Source organism: Xiphophorus maculatus, chromosome 17, assembly GCF_002775205.1.
Source record: "Xiphophorus maculatus strain JP 163 A chromosome 17, X_maculatus-5.0-male, whole genome shotgun sequence".
NCBI classification, from domain to species: domain Eukaryota; kingdom Metazoa; phylum Chordata; class Actinopteri; order Cyprinodontiformes; family Poeciliidae; genus Xiphophorus; species Xiphophorus maculatus.
Window position 1 is genome coordinate 12141720 of NC_036459.1, and position 21859 is coordinate 12163578.

General features: G+C 37.9%; 1 protein-coding gene across 2 annotated transcripts in view; it reads left to right on the top strand.

Moving 5' to 3' along the window:
* grm8 (glutamate metabotropic receptor 8) overlaps nt 1-21859 on the top strand; it is a 258181-nt gene that overhangs the window by 188690 nt on the left and 47632 nt on the right. For both annotated transcript variants that reach the window (XM_023350397.1, XM_005799106.3), the window contains exons 4-7: nt 181-316; nt 881-1035; nt 2808-2945; nt 21321-21521. In XM_023350397.1, coding sequence (XP_023206165.1) covers nt 181-316; nt 881-1035; nt 2808-2945; nt 21321-21521 — 630 coding nt within the window. The remainder of the gene's footprint in view (nt 1-180; nt 317-880; nt 1036-2807; nt 2946-21320; nt 21522-21859) is intronic.

Consider the following 21859-nt stretch of genomic DNA (forward strand, 5'->3'; position numbering starts at 1 on the left):
CATTGCCTTTTCTGCTTTCCGCATCTCCTGCCATTCTAACCGTCCACTGTTGTGTGCCTCATCAGAGACGTCGACAGTGAGGGCATTCACTCCAGACAGGATTGACCGACGAGTATGGAACGAAGAGTAGAATCTGGTGATTGTAAAGTGAAAAGTGAATTTTGTGTTTTTCTGTCCTAGGTGGTGTGTGTATTGCCCAGTCTTTAAAGATCCCGAGGGAGCCAAGAGTGGGGGAGTTTGATAAGATCATCAGGCGACTAATGGAGACTTCCAATGCCAGGGCCATCATCATGTTTGCCAATGAAGATGACATACGGTTTGTACTTCACAATTTTATCCCTACACCTTTTACAAAGCCCTTAATTACAGGGTTTTTTAAAAGTATTCATTCCACATTGAATGAATTGAATGCACCTTCATACAGTGCATACTGTCTATGAAGGTGTCATAGGTTTGTTGGAGAACATTAGTGAACAAGCTGCATCATGAAGACCAAGGAGCACTCTAGGCAAATCAAGGATAAGGTTTCTGAGACATTATTTTCAAAATTCCCCAAGTTTTGAACTTTTGTGTTTCTTTTTGCAATTCTGGTTTTGTTTTTTGATTTTTTGGAAAAGTGGCCAAAATGAAATGTCACAAGCCACGCAAGACAAACACTTCTAATTCACAGACATTGGACAACTGTTGCATCAATCAAAATAGAAGGAACAAGGACTTTCACATGACTGCGATTGTGTTAGATTGACGTATTTAATCTTGCCATGTCACATTTATTAAGTAGGGAGACAATTGTCTTCTTTCAATTAAACCACATAACACTATCAGCAGTGTTAGACCTGAAGTACATGCCATAATTTTAATTGTCATCTTCTTTTAATAGGCGAGTTCTTGATGCTGCTAAAAGAAGCAACCAGACTGGTCACTTCTTGTGGGTTGGATCAGACAGCTGGGGGTCCAAGAGCTCTCCTGTGACTGGCCAAGAGATGGTTGCCGAGGGAGCCATCACTATCCTACCCAAACGAGTGTCTGTGGATGGTAAGAGTTTAATTTGAACTTGTCAAGTTCTGAAAAATCAGAAAAGGTGGATTGGTACAATGTCATACATTTGGCCTTAACTGGTTCTTGTTGAAAGTCCCTGGAGGGTCAAATTGTAACAAAAGCCTTAGAAGAGATTTGGTAACTTAAATAATCAAAGACTTTTCTTAAATATGTTGGCCTTTGATATATTAATGAATAGCTCAACTTAAAAAGTTAAGCTGGGTAATAAATAATAAAGGATGAACTGTTGTTGTTTTGGAGATGAGTGTAACAAAGGATGAAATAGTTAATCACAAACATTTAAAATATTTAATAAAAATGCAAATAAATAGCAATATAACCAAAAATCCAGCTATGGATGCTGTGCAAAGCTTTAAATATTTGCTTTTTGCAGCATGAAGTCAAAAAGTCAGCAAAGCAGCAGATTTAATCCCACTTTTTCTTCATGTGTTTGCTATTAATATTATCTAATGTTCTTTCCAACTTTTAAAAATGTGAATATGCAAGTTTTAAAAGATGAAGTAACTTATTTAAAGGTTACTTCATCTATCATCTGGCCTTGAAACATGGAAAATGGTTGGTGTGACTTTCTTCAAGTGTAAAACAAGAGTTTTTGCTTTGACCCAAGCACTTCATTAAGGAATCACAGCAGCCGATAAAATATTGGGTTGTAACTTGTATGAGAAGCCTATAGGAGAAAAGTGTGATTTTATTAATCATTGATGTTTTAACATTTATAAGTATGGTGCATTGGAGACTAGACTACAGAAATGTAATTTTTTTTTATATGCATCGTTTTTATTGAAATGGTTCACAAAAATGTTTTGGAGGAAAACACAATAAGAAATAAAAAACATAAAAAGCATTCATCAGCTTTCTTAAAGAATAATCCCCACACTTTGACACGAAAAGTTTGTTAGCGTGTGACGATTTTTTTTTTCCCCCTTCACGGTTTTTGACAGAAGGGACGCTTATGTTACCGTTTTTGAGCACATCTGCTATCACAGTAGGAGGTGGGTGATCCCACATGACATGTGCTTCCCGTCGAGTTGCACATGGAGTAAACCCACTGTTCCCAGCAGTCTGTCTATCTGTAAAGCTGAACAGGTACGCACAGAATCCACATCTGTGACAGCAGATGAGATCAATCGAGGCAGCGCTTGTCAGCTTATACACCGAGTCACACATGGCACAGGGTGTCTCAGTCAATTTGATAGTTTCTCACTGTGCATTGGATGTTGTGACATGTACCGTTGCAGTTTAACCTCGGTATGTGGTGTTGAATGATCGGCTTAAATTGCCTTATTCGTTTCAGCCTCCATGTGAACAATATTCTGTTTTTTAAAGTGATCTGGTCATCCTATCCTACCATAAGCCATCTGCTTTTTCCATTCATATGTGTTAGGAAAGCTTTTACTATTTTTCATCTTCTGTTTTATTAAACTGGGCAAGTAGGCAAACTTTTGTGAAAGTGCCAAGGAAGAAGGAGATGTTTGTTCTCCTTGCTCTCAGAGATACTCATCACCAAAATCGCATTATAAATCACATAGCGGCTACTAATTGTTTATATTTTTTCATGTCAAAATGTGTTTTTTTGCTGAGAATACTTTTAGCATTTCTGGTAAGCTCAGTACAAGTTCTGAGCCCCATCACATGCTCATTTAAAGACCTCTCATGCCCCCCTTTTTTCGTCAGTGATGATGATTCAGTCTCCGCTCCTCAAATCCTGTGTACTTCTTTAACTTTTGGCCTCTCTGTCTTCCGTGCAGCATTTGACCGGTATTTCCGCAGCCGATCTCTGTCCAACAACAGAAGAAATGTTTGGTTTGCTGAGTTCTGGGAGGAAAACTTCGACTGCAGGCTCGGGATGCACGGCAAACGGACCGGTGCGCTGAAGAAGTGCACAGGTAAGACACAGCACTTGTGTTTTTGCTATTGTGTGATTTTATTTTAGAGGAAATTTACCAAGAGAGTATTAGAAAAAAATTCAGGTACACAGCAATTCACATTTTGAGTGAAATGGATTATTATTATTTTTTTAAGGTTAATGAGTAATCATTTTAAATTATTTAGGTTTTAATATAACTAAATCATAAATCATAATAATTTTTCCATAACTGAGCAGACCTACTCTGACATAATTCATGGATGTCTTCAGTGTCATTGATACAAACAGGACCGATGATTCAAGCTTTTAAAATCAACAGGGCTGCTTCATCCTTTACACTTTATGAAAATAGGTTAATATCGTCCAATACCTAAAGGATTTTCCTGAATGAGTCCCTTTCTATTGTACATTGATGGTTTTGAGAGCCTGAACAAAATGCAACATCTACTGAATGTATCAAGAAAAGGAAATAACTTTTTATCTGTGTTGGAATCTCCTGCTGATATGAGTTTGCACTGTTTGTGTGAAACACGTTTGAGCCTTTAAGCTTTTTGCCGTTTCACCAAACCAAAGAACTGAGCCAGGAGCGGATGCAGCGACACACTGGGACATGACCAGTTGGTGTGATCTCTGCACTTTCGTTTCTGGTCGATTGGACCTGCATGTTCTTAAGTGTGACACACTGCATACTCCCTGACTGATGCCTGCCATTAATTCACATAATTAGGTTTGTAAGGTCTGCAACTCCCATTGACCGCCTACTGCTTCCTCCGTGGCATCTGTGCGCGTCGGCTTGTACTTGTCCAGGGTCCTTTAATCATGTGCTAGAGTTCATTAATTCCAAGTACTTTCAGCAGCCACCTCACTGGCGTTCTGACATAGATGATGGGAACATGCTGAAATGAAAACTAGGAATGAAAACTAGATGTTGCTTTTCTATAACAGACGGGCGATGTGAAAGATGTTTTCCTCAAAACAATGGAAAAGGCAGAAGGATTATACATTAACAAGAGATGTTATGACATAAAAAAGCATAGATGTCAAATGAGGATTAGAAAAGTGGAAAAACTAATGAATTTTGACAAAATTGTTAAGGGAAATCAGATCTTTCTTCACATTATGTTTTAATACCATATATCAAACTTTTTACACAAGAAGTGTGAGAGTCCTATAAAATAGAAATTGCAATGCTGTATCATATCTAGTGCATGTGGTGGTGCCCCTAAAACAATTACAACTTTGTCCCTCGCCTACATCTTAAAACAAGTTCAGCAGTCTATCTATGGAGTTTGGTTACACAGTGAAAGAGGATTCTACTTTAAAAAGAAATAAAAATGTGTTGGTGAATGAGTGAAGCTTAAAGCAAATTGTATTTAAAGTATCAAAAGTGAACATTTTAAACCTTTGAGGATGTTTAAAGAAAATTCGCCATCTTTAGTATTTCCATAATAATTTGTTAATAGTTTTGCACATTACAAATTATAAATGGTGGGTTCTGCAAGGAAGGTGTCTGAAAGTGGGACAACTCAACAAGAGTCACTATTAGATATGTCCCAATTAGATTACTATTAGGTCACTATTAGATATGTCCCAATTAGATTACTATTGGGTCACTATTCGATATGTCCCAATTAGATTACTATTGGGTCACTATTCGATATGTCCCAATTAGATTACTATTGGGTCACTATTCGATATGTCCAAACAGGGTTTTGTCCCAGATGCAGTCAGAGCCCTTTTTTGATGTGTCCTGTTCTGACATTTATAGCATATCACATGAAAAAGCTTAGTGTTACTAGTGTAAAGAAAGGGTCTTTTACTCCTAAAACAATGGATTTTGAGATACTGCCCCCGTTACATAATCAGTTTTATTATATGAACTAGACCGTGTGGTTGCACAGTGGAAAAGAGAAAGGAAATAGACACTGAACAACACTTTGTGAGGAAGAAAAGGGTAATGGTGTGTGTGCATGTATTGAATATGTTACCTGGTAATTCATAAGAGTCGGAAGAAGGGAAGAATGAGGGTCACAGCTACCATTGGCACATCTATTGAACAGCATATACCTGACAGAGGGGGAAACCCAAGGCAAAGGAGCAGCGGGCGTGCAGGAAAAGACACAAGGCATCTAGCAGCAAGACTGGCCTGCAGTGAGAACCAATCACCCAGTAGGCAGCCACAAAGCTCACTGCAGAAATCCGGGATCAGATGAAGTCAGGGCCCCGTGCAGTCCAAACCGGCAAGATAGCCCAGGGGAATTAGAAAATCCTCGGGACCCACAATCAGCTCAACACCACCCTTGAGGAAGATGGGCCATCATCCAGTAACCCACCAACAGCAAGGACAGAGGTCTCAGTCGAACAAACCCACACACAACCCCAACAGAGCCCCCAAGGTCATTCCCAAAACACCACCCCCTTGCCAAAATAGTACAGAGACAGAGCCAGGGGCCACCATGGGGGGTCCTGCCTGCTGACAGTGGAATCCCTCCTCTATCCCCCACCACAGGCCAGCCCCAGGTGGGGAGCCATCGTCTCAGCTGGGAACAGACCGCGGCAGCTCAACCAGTCATGTGTAGTGACAGTCCTTCAGAGGACTGTCACTGTACTGTCACACATGTGGCACTTGTGCTTATCAAGAAGCAGACCAGCGTAAGATGGGTCTTCAAACACTTCTCTACTAAAAGTCATAAACAGGAGGGCAGTGCCGCACAGATAGTCACCAGGTAGATCTTCTCTACAGTTTGGATACCAGTTGTTAGTGTGTACTGTACAATATAATATCACTACACAAACATAAAAGTAACATAAAACCTTTTCCAAAGATGCTTCTGACAGGACACATACAGCAACAATATTCTCAAAAGTCTCATCTTAATCCTGTTGAGAATGATTTTATGAGGAGAAGTTGGCTGAAGTGCTAAATTACCACCATCATGTTTACTCAATTTTTTTTTTTTAATCAACTTATTGATAATTCAGCTCAAAGCATATATCTAAATGTGATTCTATTCAATTGTGTGCAGGCAAAACTTTAAAAAAACAATGTTCCCTAAAATCTTTGTGCTTTACTTTGGACGTCATAAAATTCAATTAACATTGTTTCATTTAAGGAGAGAGCAAAGAGCAGGTCACAAGGCATTAAACACCAAGAATATGCAGAAGCCAATAGTTTTTCTTTTGAATTAAAAAAAGTGCATTTAATAAGGAAATTTTGAAAGCCATGCATAAAAAATATTATTTTTTTCTTTTATTTTTTTTAACCTTCAGTGCAAAATGAGCTCCTACAGCTTGCTGGAGCTGTGGCAGAGAAGCAAATTACCAGTGGACCAACAACAGATATCAGGGCTTGTGTTAAGTCAGTGTCTTAAATACCAATTCTTTAAAAATACTGAGATATGGAGCCCGAGTTGATGCTAAGAAGCAGGTCAGGGCATGTCTATTTAAAATCGTCTAGAAATGAAAGAAAACTGATCCCCCACTGAACTAGTTAAAAGAAGCTGAGTGGAAGCACAGGTTGTTTTGGCTTTTCATTTCTTTGGTAGCTTCTCCAAGCAACTCAGATCTGAGACATAAATTTGAATGATTCCTCAGAGTGTGTTACCAAGCCTTTCAGCTTACATCACTTCACTTTCTCCCAGTCAGCGAAAAACATGCACACGTGCAAAAATAATAATAATTTAAAAAAAATTAAAATTAAAAAGGAAATCCCAGGCTCTCAGACTTCGAGACACAGCTGATGAGCACATCAGCTCGGTCCACTCAGATGCTCAAGCAAAAATGCTGTGATACTGAAAGAATGAGGTCTGGAAAAAAAATAAAATAAAATAAAAATAAAAAAAAATAGATGCCAGGGTGAGAAGCTGACTATGGCAGACAGCAGATCACAGATAAGCCCACATACTCAGACACACTTGTATCCCCAGCGCCTGCAGATAAAAATCCTGAACGAGGGCACAAGCTACGGTATGTGTTGATTACCCCTACCACCATGCTTATTTTTTTTATTTTTTTGTAGACTCAGGTGTCTGTCTTCTCTTGGCAAGTTCATTCTTTTAAGCTTTTTTTTTTTATGTATGTATGTACAATGATTTCTGGTCAGAGAGCTGTTGGACCACACTTGTGTTTGTTAGTATACCTGCTCCTAATTGGAGCAAAGAGACAGAAGAGCAGAACATGTCTAAATATAACTGGAGTGTTTTTAGTCAAATCTCTGAGGGTTGTGTGCGTCCACTGAATCCATGTCCTTACACATTTCTACATGCCGATATTGTGCCCGCCCTTTTGCTTCTAAAGTTCAATGATCACGGTTTGCACAATGAACCCGCTCCTCTTTTTCCAGACCTTCCCAGTAGGCTGATTTAAACTGATCTTTTTAAAAATAACCACAGGTTCTTGCCTCAGCCTGCTCTCACCTGGACAGCAACACATGATGTTATGCATACTAACAGAGGGAGAGAAAACTAGCGTTAAAACACATTAACATGCTCGCTTAGTGCATGCCTTTTTTTTTTTTTTTTTTTCACCGGTGGATTCAGTGCAACAGAGAGCAACAACATCCAGTGTGACAGGAGATGCAAGCCTCCGGTAAACACAAAAACGAAACAAAGTGTTCTGTGAAGAGGAAACAAGGTTGGTACGATACTGCCAGTTGTCTCTTTGTCTGTGTGGGTTGCGACATGTTGCTCTCTGGGGAATGAATGATGTCTATATTTTGTCTCTCTTTTTTTCTTTTTTTTTACTACTTTGGTCTGTATCGCTTCTTCTCTGGCATCGAAATAAGTCGACCTTCAGAGTTCTTGGTTTTTAAAGGAAAATTTTAGTGAACTCTTGAGAACATAAAAAAAAAAAACTCATAACAAGTGATGTATTTGATTTCACAAGAATAATTTATCTTCTACTAAAAATTAGCTTTTTTTTTTTTACTAGAGATTCAATTGAGTGGTAGTCAACCAAAAAAAAAAAAAAATCTGGTTTCTTGGAGTTTAACTCAATGCATTATTTTGACAAAACAAGTAAATGAGATCTTGAGCTTAAGCTTACATCTTGCAGTGATGATGGTTAACTCTTCAAGTCTGCTGTTTATGGAGCTTTCTGAAAAGCCATTTGCAAAGCAATTTGTAATGATGTATATTTCATGAAGCTGTATATGGTAGTTTGCAGTAGCCGACCTCAGTTATTATGAATGAGGCAGGTTTTGCATGCTGGAGCTGATGGGTCCAGTAACAGCTAGAGATGTCATATGCAATTAAACAGAATGACAAGGAAAACAATTTAAAATGTGACCAAGTGTATTTTTTTTATGATTTGGAACAAGTCTTCCCATTCCCCTCCGACCCCAGATGTCAAGATATTTTTGCCCACCCAACTGGCTGTGTGTCTGGATATTTTCTCTTTCCAGCCATTCTCTGTAAACCAGACAGAGATGGAAATATGTAAGCCTCTTAGTAGTTCAGCAATTTCTAAAATAGTCAAACCAGCCTGTCTTGTGCATTTAAATCCTGTTTTTTTTGTTTTGTTTTGTCTTTTTTTTTCTATTTTGCGCTGTTTATCAACTCATTGGTAAAAAGTCCAGGTAAAATACTGCACTTTTTAACAGTTTTGTTAGTCCTTAAGTAATTTCTGCTCAATTTCCATTCTTTTCTTTACCTGACATGTAGTCTCCGGGTGTTCTGCATTTTTGTCAATCACCTTCCATGTGACATGCAGACATATTTTGTGAATGTCCACTGATTGGCCAGTAGGTGTCAGCATATGGAGTGATTAAGTAGCTTAGATGCATGAACACGACTGCCCACTGATTACTATGCATAAAAAAATTTTTTTAAGATAATTTCTGGTGTGAGACTAGGGACTCAGGGATTTTCAAGTTTTTGGATTCACTTTACTTTTTTAAAATTATTTATTATGAGATTTTTTTTTTTTTTTAGATACCAGCAGAAGTTAATGGTGTAGCTTTACTCTCTCTTTGGCAAACAGGGAGTCTTGGGAAATGCTTGTCTGCAGACACCCACACACACTCACTGGGAGCTTTATATTTCCCCCGTTTACCATCAATAATTAATACTTTGGAGAGAGTTATTAATGGTGAATTTATCTTCTAAAAGCTACTAAGCGATAGTTTGATGTTCTTGTCTTTTGAGCACATCCGCACATTTCTTACTCAGCGAAAAATGGCACTTCTAAGGTTCCTCTCTGCGATAGAAACTAGATGTTTTTGTAGACAACAAGAGGGCAGTTTGCAAAGAGACACACATTAGCACAGTTTCGTGCAGTGAAAAAGTAAAAGTTGAGGAGCTGAAGTGCCATTTACCTGCAGAGAAATGATCCTTTTTTCCATTTTGTTGTGGAGGACATGGTTATCTAACCGCTTCCTGTGATGCCGTCTGTGGTGGTTGATTTATGGGATGCAGTTGTGCAGTACAGAGCGTGACTGTGACATCCACCGATATTCCTCTTTAGATGTAGTAGGGATGTGAAACTACTTGTTGCCATTACAGGCAATTCTGTCGCGTTGGAGGCATCTGTCTGGAAACACAGACATAAACACATAGCAGAATATAGTTATTTTAGGATATTTGTTTTATCCATTCTTGGATTAAGTCAGAAACAGGAATCACACTCGTAAAAAATGTTGCAAATCCAGCCGTTTTAAATGTATTTTGCAACAAAGTCAGTGATGCACTATTAGATGCTTCTAAGAATTGTTTTAATATTAATGTATATAAGAAAGTAACTGATGTTTTTCTGTCCTTTTTTTATGTTTCTTAGTTGAATCATGGTGTCAACTGGAGAATATTTAATTGTGCTGTATATTGTGGTGCTTAGAAATGTAAAATGACTGAAACTGTGAGAAACCAGGCTGGACAAGTTAATAAGACATCAGACGAGAAACAGGCAATTATTTGTTTCCAAGGGGCCACATGAGCAACTGTGGCTATGTTAAAGGTCAGATTATTAACTCATCTAGTTTTTGTTGTGTTTTTTTTGTTTTGTTTTCCAAGTATATAGCTCTGGAAAAATTAAGCTATCACAGAAATATTACTTTAAACTCCAAAGTAATCACACCTCATTCTGCTGACATTCCCATTCCACAATAATCTGAACCCAACGGCAATGGGAAGGATTTGTGGCGAACTTCTCTACATAAAAGAAAGCTATTAATACCACTTAGTGTTTTTTTCTCCTTCCCATTTATTAATTTCTGAAGTTGGGGGAATAAATCCAGAAAGAATGTTTCTTTTTAGCTGGAAAAAAAGGTGGTGCAAGTTTGTGTCTCACAGAAGTCTAATAATGTAGATTTAGATAATGATGTAGATTGAGATTTTGACAGTTTAGTTGTTTTATTTCATGGTTCTTTACATCTGAGAAGATTTTGATTTTACGATCTTCAGGAATAACCCCTACCTCTCCAAGCAGAGACCTCTAAGCTCTGCTACAGGTTGTATATCAGTCCTTTGAAAGACAAATATGTTAAGCCTTTTGCAAAAGCTTTTAGATTTGATCTTGTTGATTTACACATTTCAAGGGAAACATATTACAAATGGCTTAACGTTTTTGGCTAGCAGTAGAGATTTCACTTCTGGGATCGCTCCACTGCATATTTGCAGTCATAGAAAAGAGCAGAGGATGCTCTGCAGATCCTGTTTAAGTCCTATTTAAATCTCCTCTCAGTAATCAGTACAGGCTCCCCTAAAGATTTGACAAGTTCTGTGGCAATTAAAGTAAATAATGCTAAAGAGTAAGATAAAACTTCAGGACGAAAGATGGCCACTCCACTCCTGAACACACCTTCCCTGCCATAAATCATGGAGATGAAAATGGATACGTTTATTCCCACTCTTTAAGAGGTAAAAAAGATTCATGTGTTGCGTGTAAAATATGTTTTAATAGGAAGTTTTTGTGCATATTTTCTGTTTCAGAACTCAGGTAGGAGAAGTGTTAGAATATATTAGCACATTCTCCATAAACATATGCAAATGCGTATATTTTATTGCATAAGGCAATATGGAACAATTCTGGTCCCTTGATGTGGCAAAAGATGACTCCCGCAGTCCAATCAGCTCCTGAGGTTTTCTACCAACCTTGCTTTCATGATTTATGTCTTCATTTCTTGTTCCTATTTTCATTTATATTCCCCCCATTCGTCCCTAGTTTTTGTTTTTTTTGTACCTGAATCCAATTTTCGTCCCGTCCTCTCCCACTTACCTTTGTCATCTGCTTTTTGTCTGTACCATCTCTCCTCATTCCATCTCCCTCCCCTGATTGGGTTTAAGCTGTACAGGAATGTGTTTGTTCAAGAGTGGTGGGATAAAAGACATGCTAACGTAAAGAAAAAAAGTCCACCAGTAGAAAGAGGAATGGACTGGTAAAACTAGATGAGAAAAGTTCAATACGCCGCCGTATAATTCGAGAGCAAATCTAAATTGTGTCAAGGCCGTGATTCTGCAGAATGTGAATAATGACTACTGAATTATTTATATTTGCTGAGTTTACTATCAGGATTAATATATATCAGTAATAATTTAGCAATGTAATATATTGTATGTTAGCCACATATGTCATTGCCATCATATTATTCATGAAAAGTGGTGTTATGCTGAAAATCGATCTTTATGAAGCAGGAAAGTTTCTGGCTGCTGTCTCTGAGCAAGCTGGATCGCTGCGGTAACCCCAAAATGGAAAACTCAATAAGATTTCAGAAAACATGACAACAATAGCAAACTTATGATATTTTAATCCTTTTCCTGGATTAGTAAACTCCAACGTTCAAATCAGAGTAAATGCACGTGCATCTCAACAATTTGGCATTTCATTTAAAAGTTCATTTTAATAATAAAGTTCAAGGGAGGAAAACCTCTATGCAATGTAGATTTGTTGCACTGGCACAATGTAGTGTATATTACTAAAAAAGTATCACTAGTCCATTTTTAATAAGCAAACTCTGAAATTTGAAATATCTCCATGGTCACAGGTGTATGAAATCCAACACCCCGTAAAACCAGTTTAAACCAGAGCAGGGTTGTCAAACTCCAGGCCTCGAGGGCCGCTGTCCTGCAGTTTTTAGATGTGCCACAGGTACAATGGCTTGAAATGGCTAAATTACCTCCTCCTTGTGTAGATCAGTTCTACAAAGCCTTGCTAATGACCTAATTATTATATTCAGGTGGTGCAGCAGAGGCTCATCTAAAAGTTGCAGGACTGAGGCCCTCGAGGACTGGAGTTTGAGACCCCTGAACCAGAGGGATTTGGTGGATCCTCCGTAATTAAAGGCTCATCTTAATGGGCCACCTAGTGGTGAAAATAAAAACTGTAACTGATTATTAATGTAACACTTTCAGTCAAAATTTAGGATTTGGCATTCTCATCTTTCTTTTTTTTAATGCATTGCCTCAAGGTGAATAATTCAGACACTATATTAATATTAAAAATAAATGCTACTCGGGCTAAATACTTACACCAATCACGGGGCAGAGATCCATTTAATTACAATTGTACAACCTCCAGCTCTCACAATTCACACAGACTTGAGTGGTGCAACATTGTATCGACATAGCCCCTGGTAACTTCAATGCTTTCTTGTCAAATTAACTTCAGCCTCTCTCTTATGCTCATTTCCCATTCTCCTTTATTGATTGTTTGTTTCTGTCTTGGCAGATTTGCCTTAGAACTAGCTCTGAGCCAAAGGAGGAATGGGAATAAAATAATGTGAGGGCTTGAATGAGGTAAAGGCAGAATTTAAAAGAATAAAAAACCAGCAAACGTCTCCTTAAGGAAACTTCAGCAAATGGAAGAAGACTGATAACATTTCAGCTAAATGTGAATAATAAAACCCAATTGAATTTGAGTGTTTCAAGATCGTACTCAAATATTTCAGATCGTCAAATAGATTTGATATTTCCGCGAGGTTTTCTTTACATCTGAGTGACATAGCAGGCAAAGAAAAAAAAATGAAAGAGGAGAAAAGTCTCCACTTATTTTTAGATGATGTGTAGAAGATGGCTGAATATACATCCCAAATTGAGGCTTAATTAAGGAGCTTGTTTAAATCATTAGTCTGTCATCTTTGGGACCATGAATCATTACGTGTGAAATATGTTTCAGGCGCTGGTCCATGAAGCCATCAATCAAAGCACTTAGCCATTGAGCAGCCTTACATTAGTCTTACCTCACTGCCTTAATGCATTGGTTTGTTTTTGTCTTAAATACAGCACCGTCTTTGCTTACAAGTTAGTAAGGCATGCTATTTGTTTCTTTTTCATTGGTTTTGCTGGCATCAAGCTGATAGTGGAACCTTCTGTTAAATGAGCCAGAAGGAATGAGCCAAGTTCTGCAGGTGTGCAAGTGTTGCTTATATGCATCAGTGGAGCCAGATTAAAGATGCAGGCTTTGGAAAGGAAAGAGATTGGGATTTTGATTAATTTTCTATAAAACAGCATGTTTAATCCTGATTGTTAAAATAAGTCATTCTTATTCATGTACAGGACTGCATTTGGAGACGACGCATTTAGGGTTGGCTAACATATTCTAAGAAGCTTTAGGACTAAAGCTTCCAAAACAGTGAATGCGAAATCAAGAATGAATAAATCGACGACATAAAACACCATCTCTGTAGTGTGAAAGGAAAAGAAAAGAAGGGTGGAAAAAAATTTGACACATTACAACCCAAGCATTCAGTTCTTAGAGTAAAATTATGCTGCAGGATTACATGAGAGGTGGATATTTTAAAAGGCAAAATGCTTAAAAGAAAAACAGGAGAATTGTGAAATAAAAGGTAACAAAGAAATAAAACTGAAACCAAGTATCTTCTTTTTATTATTCAAGGCAGAATAAGCAATGCAGATGTCTGATGAGTTTAGAAAAGAAGGATGTGAATGAGTGACAAATGTTATGATTAACTGATTTGATAGATGGTTTTTCCATGTGGTTTTTCCATGTGATTTGATAGATGGTGACAACCATTTTGTCAGTTCTTTACTGTAGAGAGTTTGTCAGGTAGTCTTAAAGGGGTTGTTTGCTGGTGAACATTGCCTTTAACATTAAGGAATAATAGTTACTGTTCGCTATGAACCATCGTAAGGTTGTCACCGTCACATAACCTTCAGTAAAAAAAAAAGTAAGCAAAAGAAAGTAAAATGTTCATCACATTACAGATTACAGGTTTAGCAGAAAAAAAAGAAATACTGCGGGATACTTTGTGTGTCTTTGTGTAGAGTCTCAAAACACAACATTTTTACTCATGCTTTTACAAATAGCTTGTGACTTTGTAATTAATACAGCATGTGAGTGTGTGCATGAATGGTTTGGGGTTCTGTGGACTTGATAAAGTACAAGCTATTTAGAGTAAAAGCTATTTTAACTTTTATGGTTAAATACGCTTCCCTTTTATTTACTTACTTGTCACATCTTTTTGTAGCTTGAAGATCAGTTTTTTTTCTTGGCAGTACAGAAGCCCATCTTCTTCTATGTACTTGGTACTCGTAGTGCTATGAGGAGAAACGCGCCGTATATTTCTACTTCTTCATCTGAAGGATTCTAACTTAATTATGAGTTGACAGAGTTGCAGAAAGTTCAGAGGCATTAGTTGATCTCATAAATGTCATACATTCAAATTTGCCCTTGAACAGCATTAAACAAAAACAACTTCACCAGCAGGTTCAACTTTACCGGGAACCGCCTCCATAACGTAGATTCAAAAAGGTGTCAACGACTTTGACCGCTGTTCATGCAACTACAGCAGATTTGCCAGCAGCATGTCCATGATGCTAATATTTCTGCTTACTGCGGCGCCTACTCCAGTAAAATGAACTCATTATCATGTTTGAGACATTTTGAGCTTTTAGACATGGTGCATTATGCTCCTGGAAGTACCTATTAGAAGATTGTAGTGCTGTGAATAAAGAAGGAATGAACGTGATCAGCAACAATAATACTCAGCCGGCGTGTGGGATTTAAATGACGCTCAATTTGGTAAGGGCCCTAAAAGATGCTAAGAAAACATCCTCCACATCTTAACACAATCACCTTCTTGGATAGTTGATAAAAAGCGCGACAAAATCATTTTTTCAATATTGCTTGCCAGAATGTGACCCAGATGTTTGAATGTTGCAGCGGATAGTAAGTCTTTGGGGACCAGGGAAAGTTACTGTCCAATTTTTTTGAGCCCATTTCCATTCATGAAGCTACTGCTCACTTGATTTTTTGTTTTTCAGCCTTGAGAGATGATTCTGCATGATTCTCCCGGTAGACTGACAGTTCTTGACAGTCTACAACTTGTGTGGACACCAGAACCAGTGTGATCTAAATCTGCTTTCCTTCCCATTCCGATCCTTTGTTTGAATTCCAGCAAGTCTTCAAGGTTACTTCTTTAACCTTAGATTTCTTGCATTTTTACATGGACAGTAGTTGTTGCTACTTCTATTTTAAAGAAAAAAGACCAGCAGTGTCAGTTTTATCCAAGTCAACATCAGGCTACTTCAGTCAAAATTTGCTTGTGCATTTCCCCCTTTTTTTCACTTTTACCTCCAGTCATTTTGATGCTATCAGAGAGTTGTGGACCTTGCACCTCTGCACCAGCGCTGAAGTGCTGATTTAAAAGATTCAAGTGAATTGTTGTGCGTTTTGAGAGCCCCTTTGAAGAGCTGCTTCAAAAGACGGTGTAAAAATCTTTTTGAAGATTTCGAAAATTATGCAAAAATATCCATTTGAAGTCCTCTGCTTTCACGCTACTATTGTATATATTTACTGAAATTGTCAAGACGGATGGAGAATTACCTCAATTTTAAAGAAAATTTTCTTCTAGAAATAATGTTTCATAGCAAAGTTTCTCCATGCCTGTGGCTGTTCTCCAGAATCCATAATGGGTTTGTACAAATCTCAAAATGAATCGCCGCGCCCAGCCTCCCTTCCGTTGCAACAAGAACAAATAATCCACCACGAAGTGTCTAAAATGTCTCCCAGGGAGATATGGAGATGATTGCCTCCTCACGCAGCGTCTGGTTCGCACAACTTTTATGAGACATGAAAGCTACTTTTCATCTCTACTTCTGCCTCTTGGAGTTCTCCAACGGATTGTTGTTTTTTTTTTCTTCTTCTTCTTTTTATTTAGAGAAAATCCTCTCTTACTCAGCAAGCAACCAGCCAAGCTGCCTGTGGTCTCTGATGTCATTAACAGAAAGCTGAAAGGCTGAATTTCATTTAGTAGCTGCTGGCTGGAAAAAAAAAAAACAGATTAGAGTGTAACACATACAACAGAGTGCGTATAAATATTTGGTACATCTGTGCTTTTATCTTTACATTTATTTAGGTCTACGTCTTGATAAGATTTCTTAAAGGTTTCTCTTTGTTGGTTTTTTTTTTGCTTTATTTTGCACCTGCACACACCGAGTGCGCTTTGGCAAAACGAATGTGTGTAATCGATGCTCCCGCTGGGTGCTGACAATGCGCTGACAGATTGAACAAAAGCCGGATTGTAGTGAACTCCTCACGCTCACCCCAACACGAGCAGCCTTTGCTCCAGTTTCAGCACCTGACGCAACCTGGAGAAACGCAGACAGTAGTGTTTCCCCCCAGCTAGCACAGCTCATAGGAGTAACAGTCGTTTAGCTGTCTGGAAGTGGGATTGCATTTTCTTGCGATACGCTGATTAATGATGCATCATGTCATTTCACATCTCATAAGAACTGCGGAGAGAGATTCTCATTATTGCATGGCAGTTTGATCTATGGCTCGAAGTACAATACTTTGTTCTGATACTCGTCTGAGTGGGAATATGCACATAATCCGAACAGAAACGACAGAAAGTATATGTCAGAAAGGAGGGAAAAAAAAGATGCCTCCAGCTTTCAAAAGAAGGCGGTGTATAAAATGAGGTCACAAATTTGATTAGAAACAAACAGTGGATTCATCAACCTGTTGCAGACATTCCTTCTACAGTTTACAGCTGATGAGTGGAAGTATCTTCTGCTGAACTGGTTCCAGCTGCTGACACTTAATTTTAACTACATCCCACAGTTTTTATTTAGTGATAATGTAACTGCAACGGGTTTGTCGTGTTCTGGTGTATTTTTTACGGATGATCTAAAAAAAAATATTAGCACTTGATGCTAATTTGGGTTTGAAATGGACTACTTGCCTATGCCAGGTCTCATACTTCGATTGACTTAAGTTTATTTTCAAGAAATTATTCCTTTCTATCAAAAATACTTTAAAACACATTCCATGGTAAGCATTTATTCTCCATCTTTCTGTACTGACCGCTGTACATACGCTGTACATTAGGAAGGGCTAATCTAGCTTGTATACTAGGTTTTCATACGGAATATGATTTGAATTCATCAGTGTTATAATGAGTTGTATAGAAAAATGTGTGCTAATCAATATCCTGCCTCTTTATTTGTGGTGTATTAGCTTAATTAGATGGGTAATTGTGGCAGAACAGTAGACAGAGAGAACCGTAGTCTTTGGTTTGACACGGAAAATTCATTTCATCCTGATCCAGACTGCATAATTGACTAATGAAACAAGCATCATAGGTGCTTTGCTTTCATTTTACGGTGGACCAGAGCGGCAGCATTGCACTGCATGACAATTGGGTAATTTTAGTCATCTCAACTCCTTAAATACATGAAACACCCGTCTGGTTTGCTGAGAGCTGTGCAGTAGATTCTACACGTACGAAAAATTGCTGATACGAGTGCTTGTGACCATACACCTGCAAATGTTTTTACGCGTATGCCGATTTGTGATAAAGAACGACGAGAAGAGGAAAAATAAATTGAACACACTCTTCTAGTAACCTAGAAGAATTTCCTGGATGTGGCCAGTTCTTTTTTTTTCTTTTTTAGCTGTCCAATAGGATGACATATATATATCTGTCAAGCTGTCAGAGAAGCCCTGTTATTACTTAAACTGATGAGAAGGTAGACATGAGTAGCAGCTTTGCTGGTTTCCTCAGGGCAGGAAAGGAGTCAAGAGAGTTTACTGCTTCCTATCTATTTCATGCTTAGTAGGGAAGAAATTTGACAGTCGTTTGGCCTGTTGGAAACATCAGAATATTTTACACTGAACAGAATAGTGCAAGGCACATTAAGGTTTAAAGTCAAGGCAACAAAATGTGTCATGATACGAAAAATTACAACATTTTTTAAAAAAAAGGTTCTGGATTAGTTCTCAGCCTAATTTTTGTAACTTACAAGAATTTCTGAAGCGCTTTCAGTATTACTCTGAAACAATTCATAGCCATCCTGAGCAGTTCTCATCTGTGTTCTTTAACAATTTTTGCGAGCTTTTATGTTACTGTTCCAGTTATTTTATGTATAAATTCCAGTTATTGTCTTCTTATTCTGCTATTTTCTTGACTAATACCTTAGTCCAGTCTGATTTTTTTGTTTCTTTGTAAAAAAGTTGTAGACTTGACCCTCAGGTAAAGTATGCAAATCAGAAAATCTACCCAGCAAAGAGCTAAACTTCACTTCAGGTTCATTAGAATATTCAATATTCTGTTGGATACGAGAACTCAAGAAGACTGAATGCTTACATTAAATAGACTTGCTTTGATTTGTTTCTCTATTTAATTTCTTGAATTGCAAAAATGTCACATTGATAATTGAAATGTTTAGAAATTGCTTTGCCTTCCTTTTTTACAGCACACAATCAGGCGTTTTGACATGGATGTTTACACTTTCAATTGCAATTTCAACTTCATTTTATTTTTAAGCATAAAGCCTAGTGGATCAACTTAGACAATGCCCATCATATACACTGTCTGAAAGCAACAGTTTCAATCGGTATTGTCCATTTGAAAGTGCTTGACAGGCTGAAAGAGTTTGGCGAGACTGGCTTCTAGAGTGCAAACAAGCATGTGGAACATAGTGCTACTGAGGAAAAATTGTTTTCTCTGCCCTGCTGTGCAGAATCAAATGCAGAACACAGAAGAAGAAGAAAAAAAACAAAAAGACAAAAGCTCTGTCAGAGATGTTACACCTGACAAAGAGCTGCAGTTTGTCCTGCATGCTCCTACGCACACATTACAATACATTTCATTCCTGACACATGCAGCCTTGCCTCCCAGGGACTCTTAGGACTAACTTCTTTTTGGTTCTCCCTCACATCGGCGCTGTCACGAACAAATACAAATATGGACATGAATACCAAACACCAGACGGCTGCCGTCTATAAAAATGGATTGGATTTCATCTCCAGGACCTCATTAATTCCTTATAGGCGCTCATATTGATTTCAAGGTGCCTCTGGTCCTGTTAATTCAGCTCAACCCACATGGGTCTGGGTTCAGTGTGTGTCGCCCAAAGGTGGCCGTGACTTGTAAGATGGGGGTGAACATGAGCAAGATAAACACAGTGGAAGAATGAATGGGCGAAAGATGACCATGAAAATTAAAACATTAGATCACAACAAAGAATCTGCAGTCTTCATTTTATAAAATATTTAATTCAGTTCCTTTATCTTTATTGATATGCCATCAATTCAAAGCACTTTACAAACAGATCTTGTTCATATCCAGATAAATATTATCAAATCAATCAAGAAAACAAAACAAACGGCAGTCACTGACGCACCGAAATCACAAGGTTCTTTACATCAGTGTTAATCAATCCAATGTGATTAACAAGTAGTTAGTTCTTCAAATGCTCTGCTCTAAAGATGACAACTTGTTTTGTTTTAGGGTAAAAGTAGAAAATGGAGTCACTTAGAGTTCTACTGCATGTCTCCAAGGCATGCTTGGAGTCTTAACTAATTGGTTTCATCAACTTTAGTAATAAACTTTTATTTATAAATGGATAGCTAAAACATAAATGTCAACATTTGATGTGCTGTACCAAGTCAGAGTATGAACTAAATTGTCTCTGCAGTACCTTGACAGGTTACAACGACAGAGATATAATAATGCAATTAAACAGAAAATATAACACTACAAGTTACTTTCTAATCGCAGTACACAGACAAACATGTGTACAGACTTAATACATAATAACGACACACATAAAAAGAGTTTTTTTGAGCAGTTTTTGACATCTTTTTTCAAGTTAGATGTGAAAGCTCAAAGAGCTGCAGCTCCTCACATCGTCAGGCAGCGTGTTCACAAATCCCTGATTGCAGTCTCTAATCATGTTTAATCTGGGTCATCATGTTTAGCAGGCAATTCTACCAAATACTGTGGAAATATATGTAAACTTGTGAACGGACTGATTTCATGTGAGATAGGAAGACAAAAAAGGTTGCAGATTTTTTCAGACAGTGCAGTGACACATGATAAAGATTCATCATTGACATGTAAACAGTAAAATCTCTCAGACAAATCCAATTCAAATCTGCCAGCTGCTGCTGGTCTCTTTGTAAAGGAAAATTGCAGTGACTTGTATCAAATGCAGCACTGAGATCTAATAGGATAGTAAAAAACATTGTCTGAAGGCTTCAGAAAGTAAAGTAAAGTAATCAGTAAAGTAATCAGTCACCAGTGCTGTTTCTGTGCTATGATGAGCTCTGAAATGTTACAAAAATAGTTTTTACAGTGCAAATGCTCACACAATTAAACGTTTTTTTTACACAAATTTTAGATGCGAAAAAAAGAGTCTTTATTATATAAAAGTATAATTATCTCAACCTTAAAAGTAGTAAATGAATGTACCCTGTTGCTGATTTTCATTTCAACGCACCAAAGAGGGTTTGATTTTCAATCTGCTCTTTCCTCGTTCACTTATTATGCTAATAGGCACATAAATCCTTCTCAATAAATCACAACTGGAAGGTTATTTTAAATTTGTTTGTGTGCGAGCGTGACTGAGCATATGTGAAATTCGAGTGTTCGCACTGGCATAAAGGCCAAATCCAAATATGCAAATGTTCATTAGAGGTGAATAAACTCAAAGATTACTCTTCGCTAATTAATTTGGCTGCTGCAAGAAGATAGGCTTATGCAATGTCATAGTGCTTGTGGCAAGCAGCTGTGCAACTCGAAGCCAGAGTAAAAAGCGTTTTAGTTCCCTCCAGACATCTCCTGACCATTCCCTCGTACACCGAAATGCCATTATCAGTCGTTCAGATGATGTTAAAAAAAAGAACATGTTGTTCTTTCTCCTGTAACTTTGCTACTAGGGTGCGAATGGACTGAGAGGAGTTATTTGTCATCATCAGTCTGAGTGCCCTGCTACCTCTCTCTTGGTCAAGCTATTTCAAACATTTTTATCTCCCTTTCCGTCTTTACTTTGTCGAAGTTTTTTTTTCCCCCTAACCTATCCTTTTTATTTTTGTTTTTATTTTCCAGTTTTATTTTTAATATCTTCTTGTGGCAGCTTCTACAAGGACGCTTGCCGTGAATATTGTGTCACTCATCAAAATGAAATCGTTTAATTTTAAACCAATTTCTCTTTTCCAGGCTTAGAAAAAGTGGGCAGGGACTCAAGCTACGAGCAAGAAGGAAAGGTTCAGTTTGTGATGGACGCCGTCTACGCGATGGCGCACGCTCTGCATCGTATGCACCGAGAGCTCTGCTACGGCTACCCGGGCCTCTGCCCACGCATGGCTAACATCGATGGCAAAGAGCTGCTCAGCCACATTCGTGCAGTCAAGTTCAATGGTGAGTTCAGCTTTTGGGTTTTTGATCCTAGACCACAGCTGTTCCCGACATAATCTGACAACCGCCTGTTGCATTCCAATCAAACACATTGTAACGACTATGCTGCATCAAAAGGTGGCAAGATGTTAACTTTCCACGACTCTGATTGTGATTCTCAAAACAATAAAAGGCAAGATGGACAAATAAGTTAGTAGTAGTAGGGTGTGAAATGAGCAAAAAAAGATGTTCTACCCACAGACAGTTTTTAAAAGTTTTTTTTTTTTTTTTGCCTAGAGAATGTTGATGAAATACATTCTTCCTTTTTGATGTGAGAGATCTATACCTGCCATGTCTCTTGA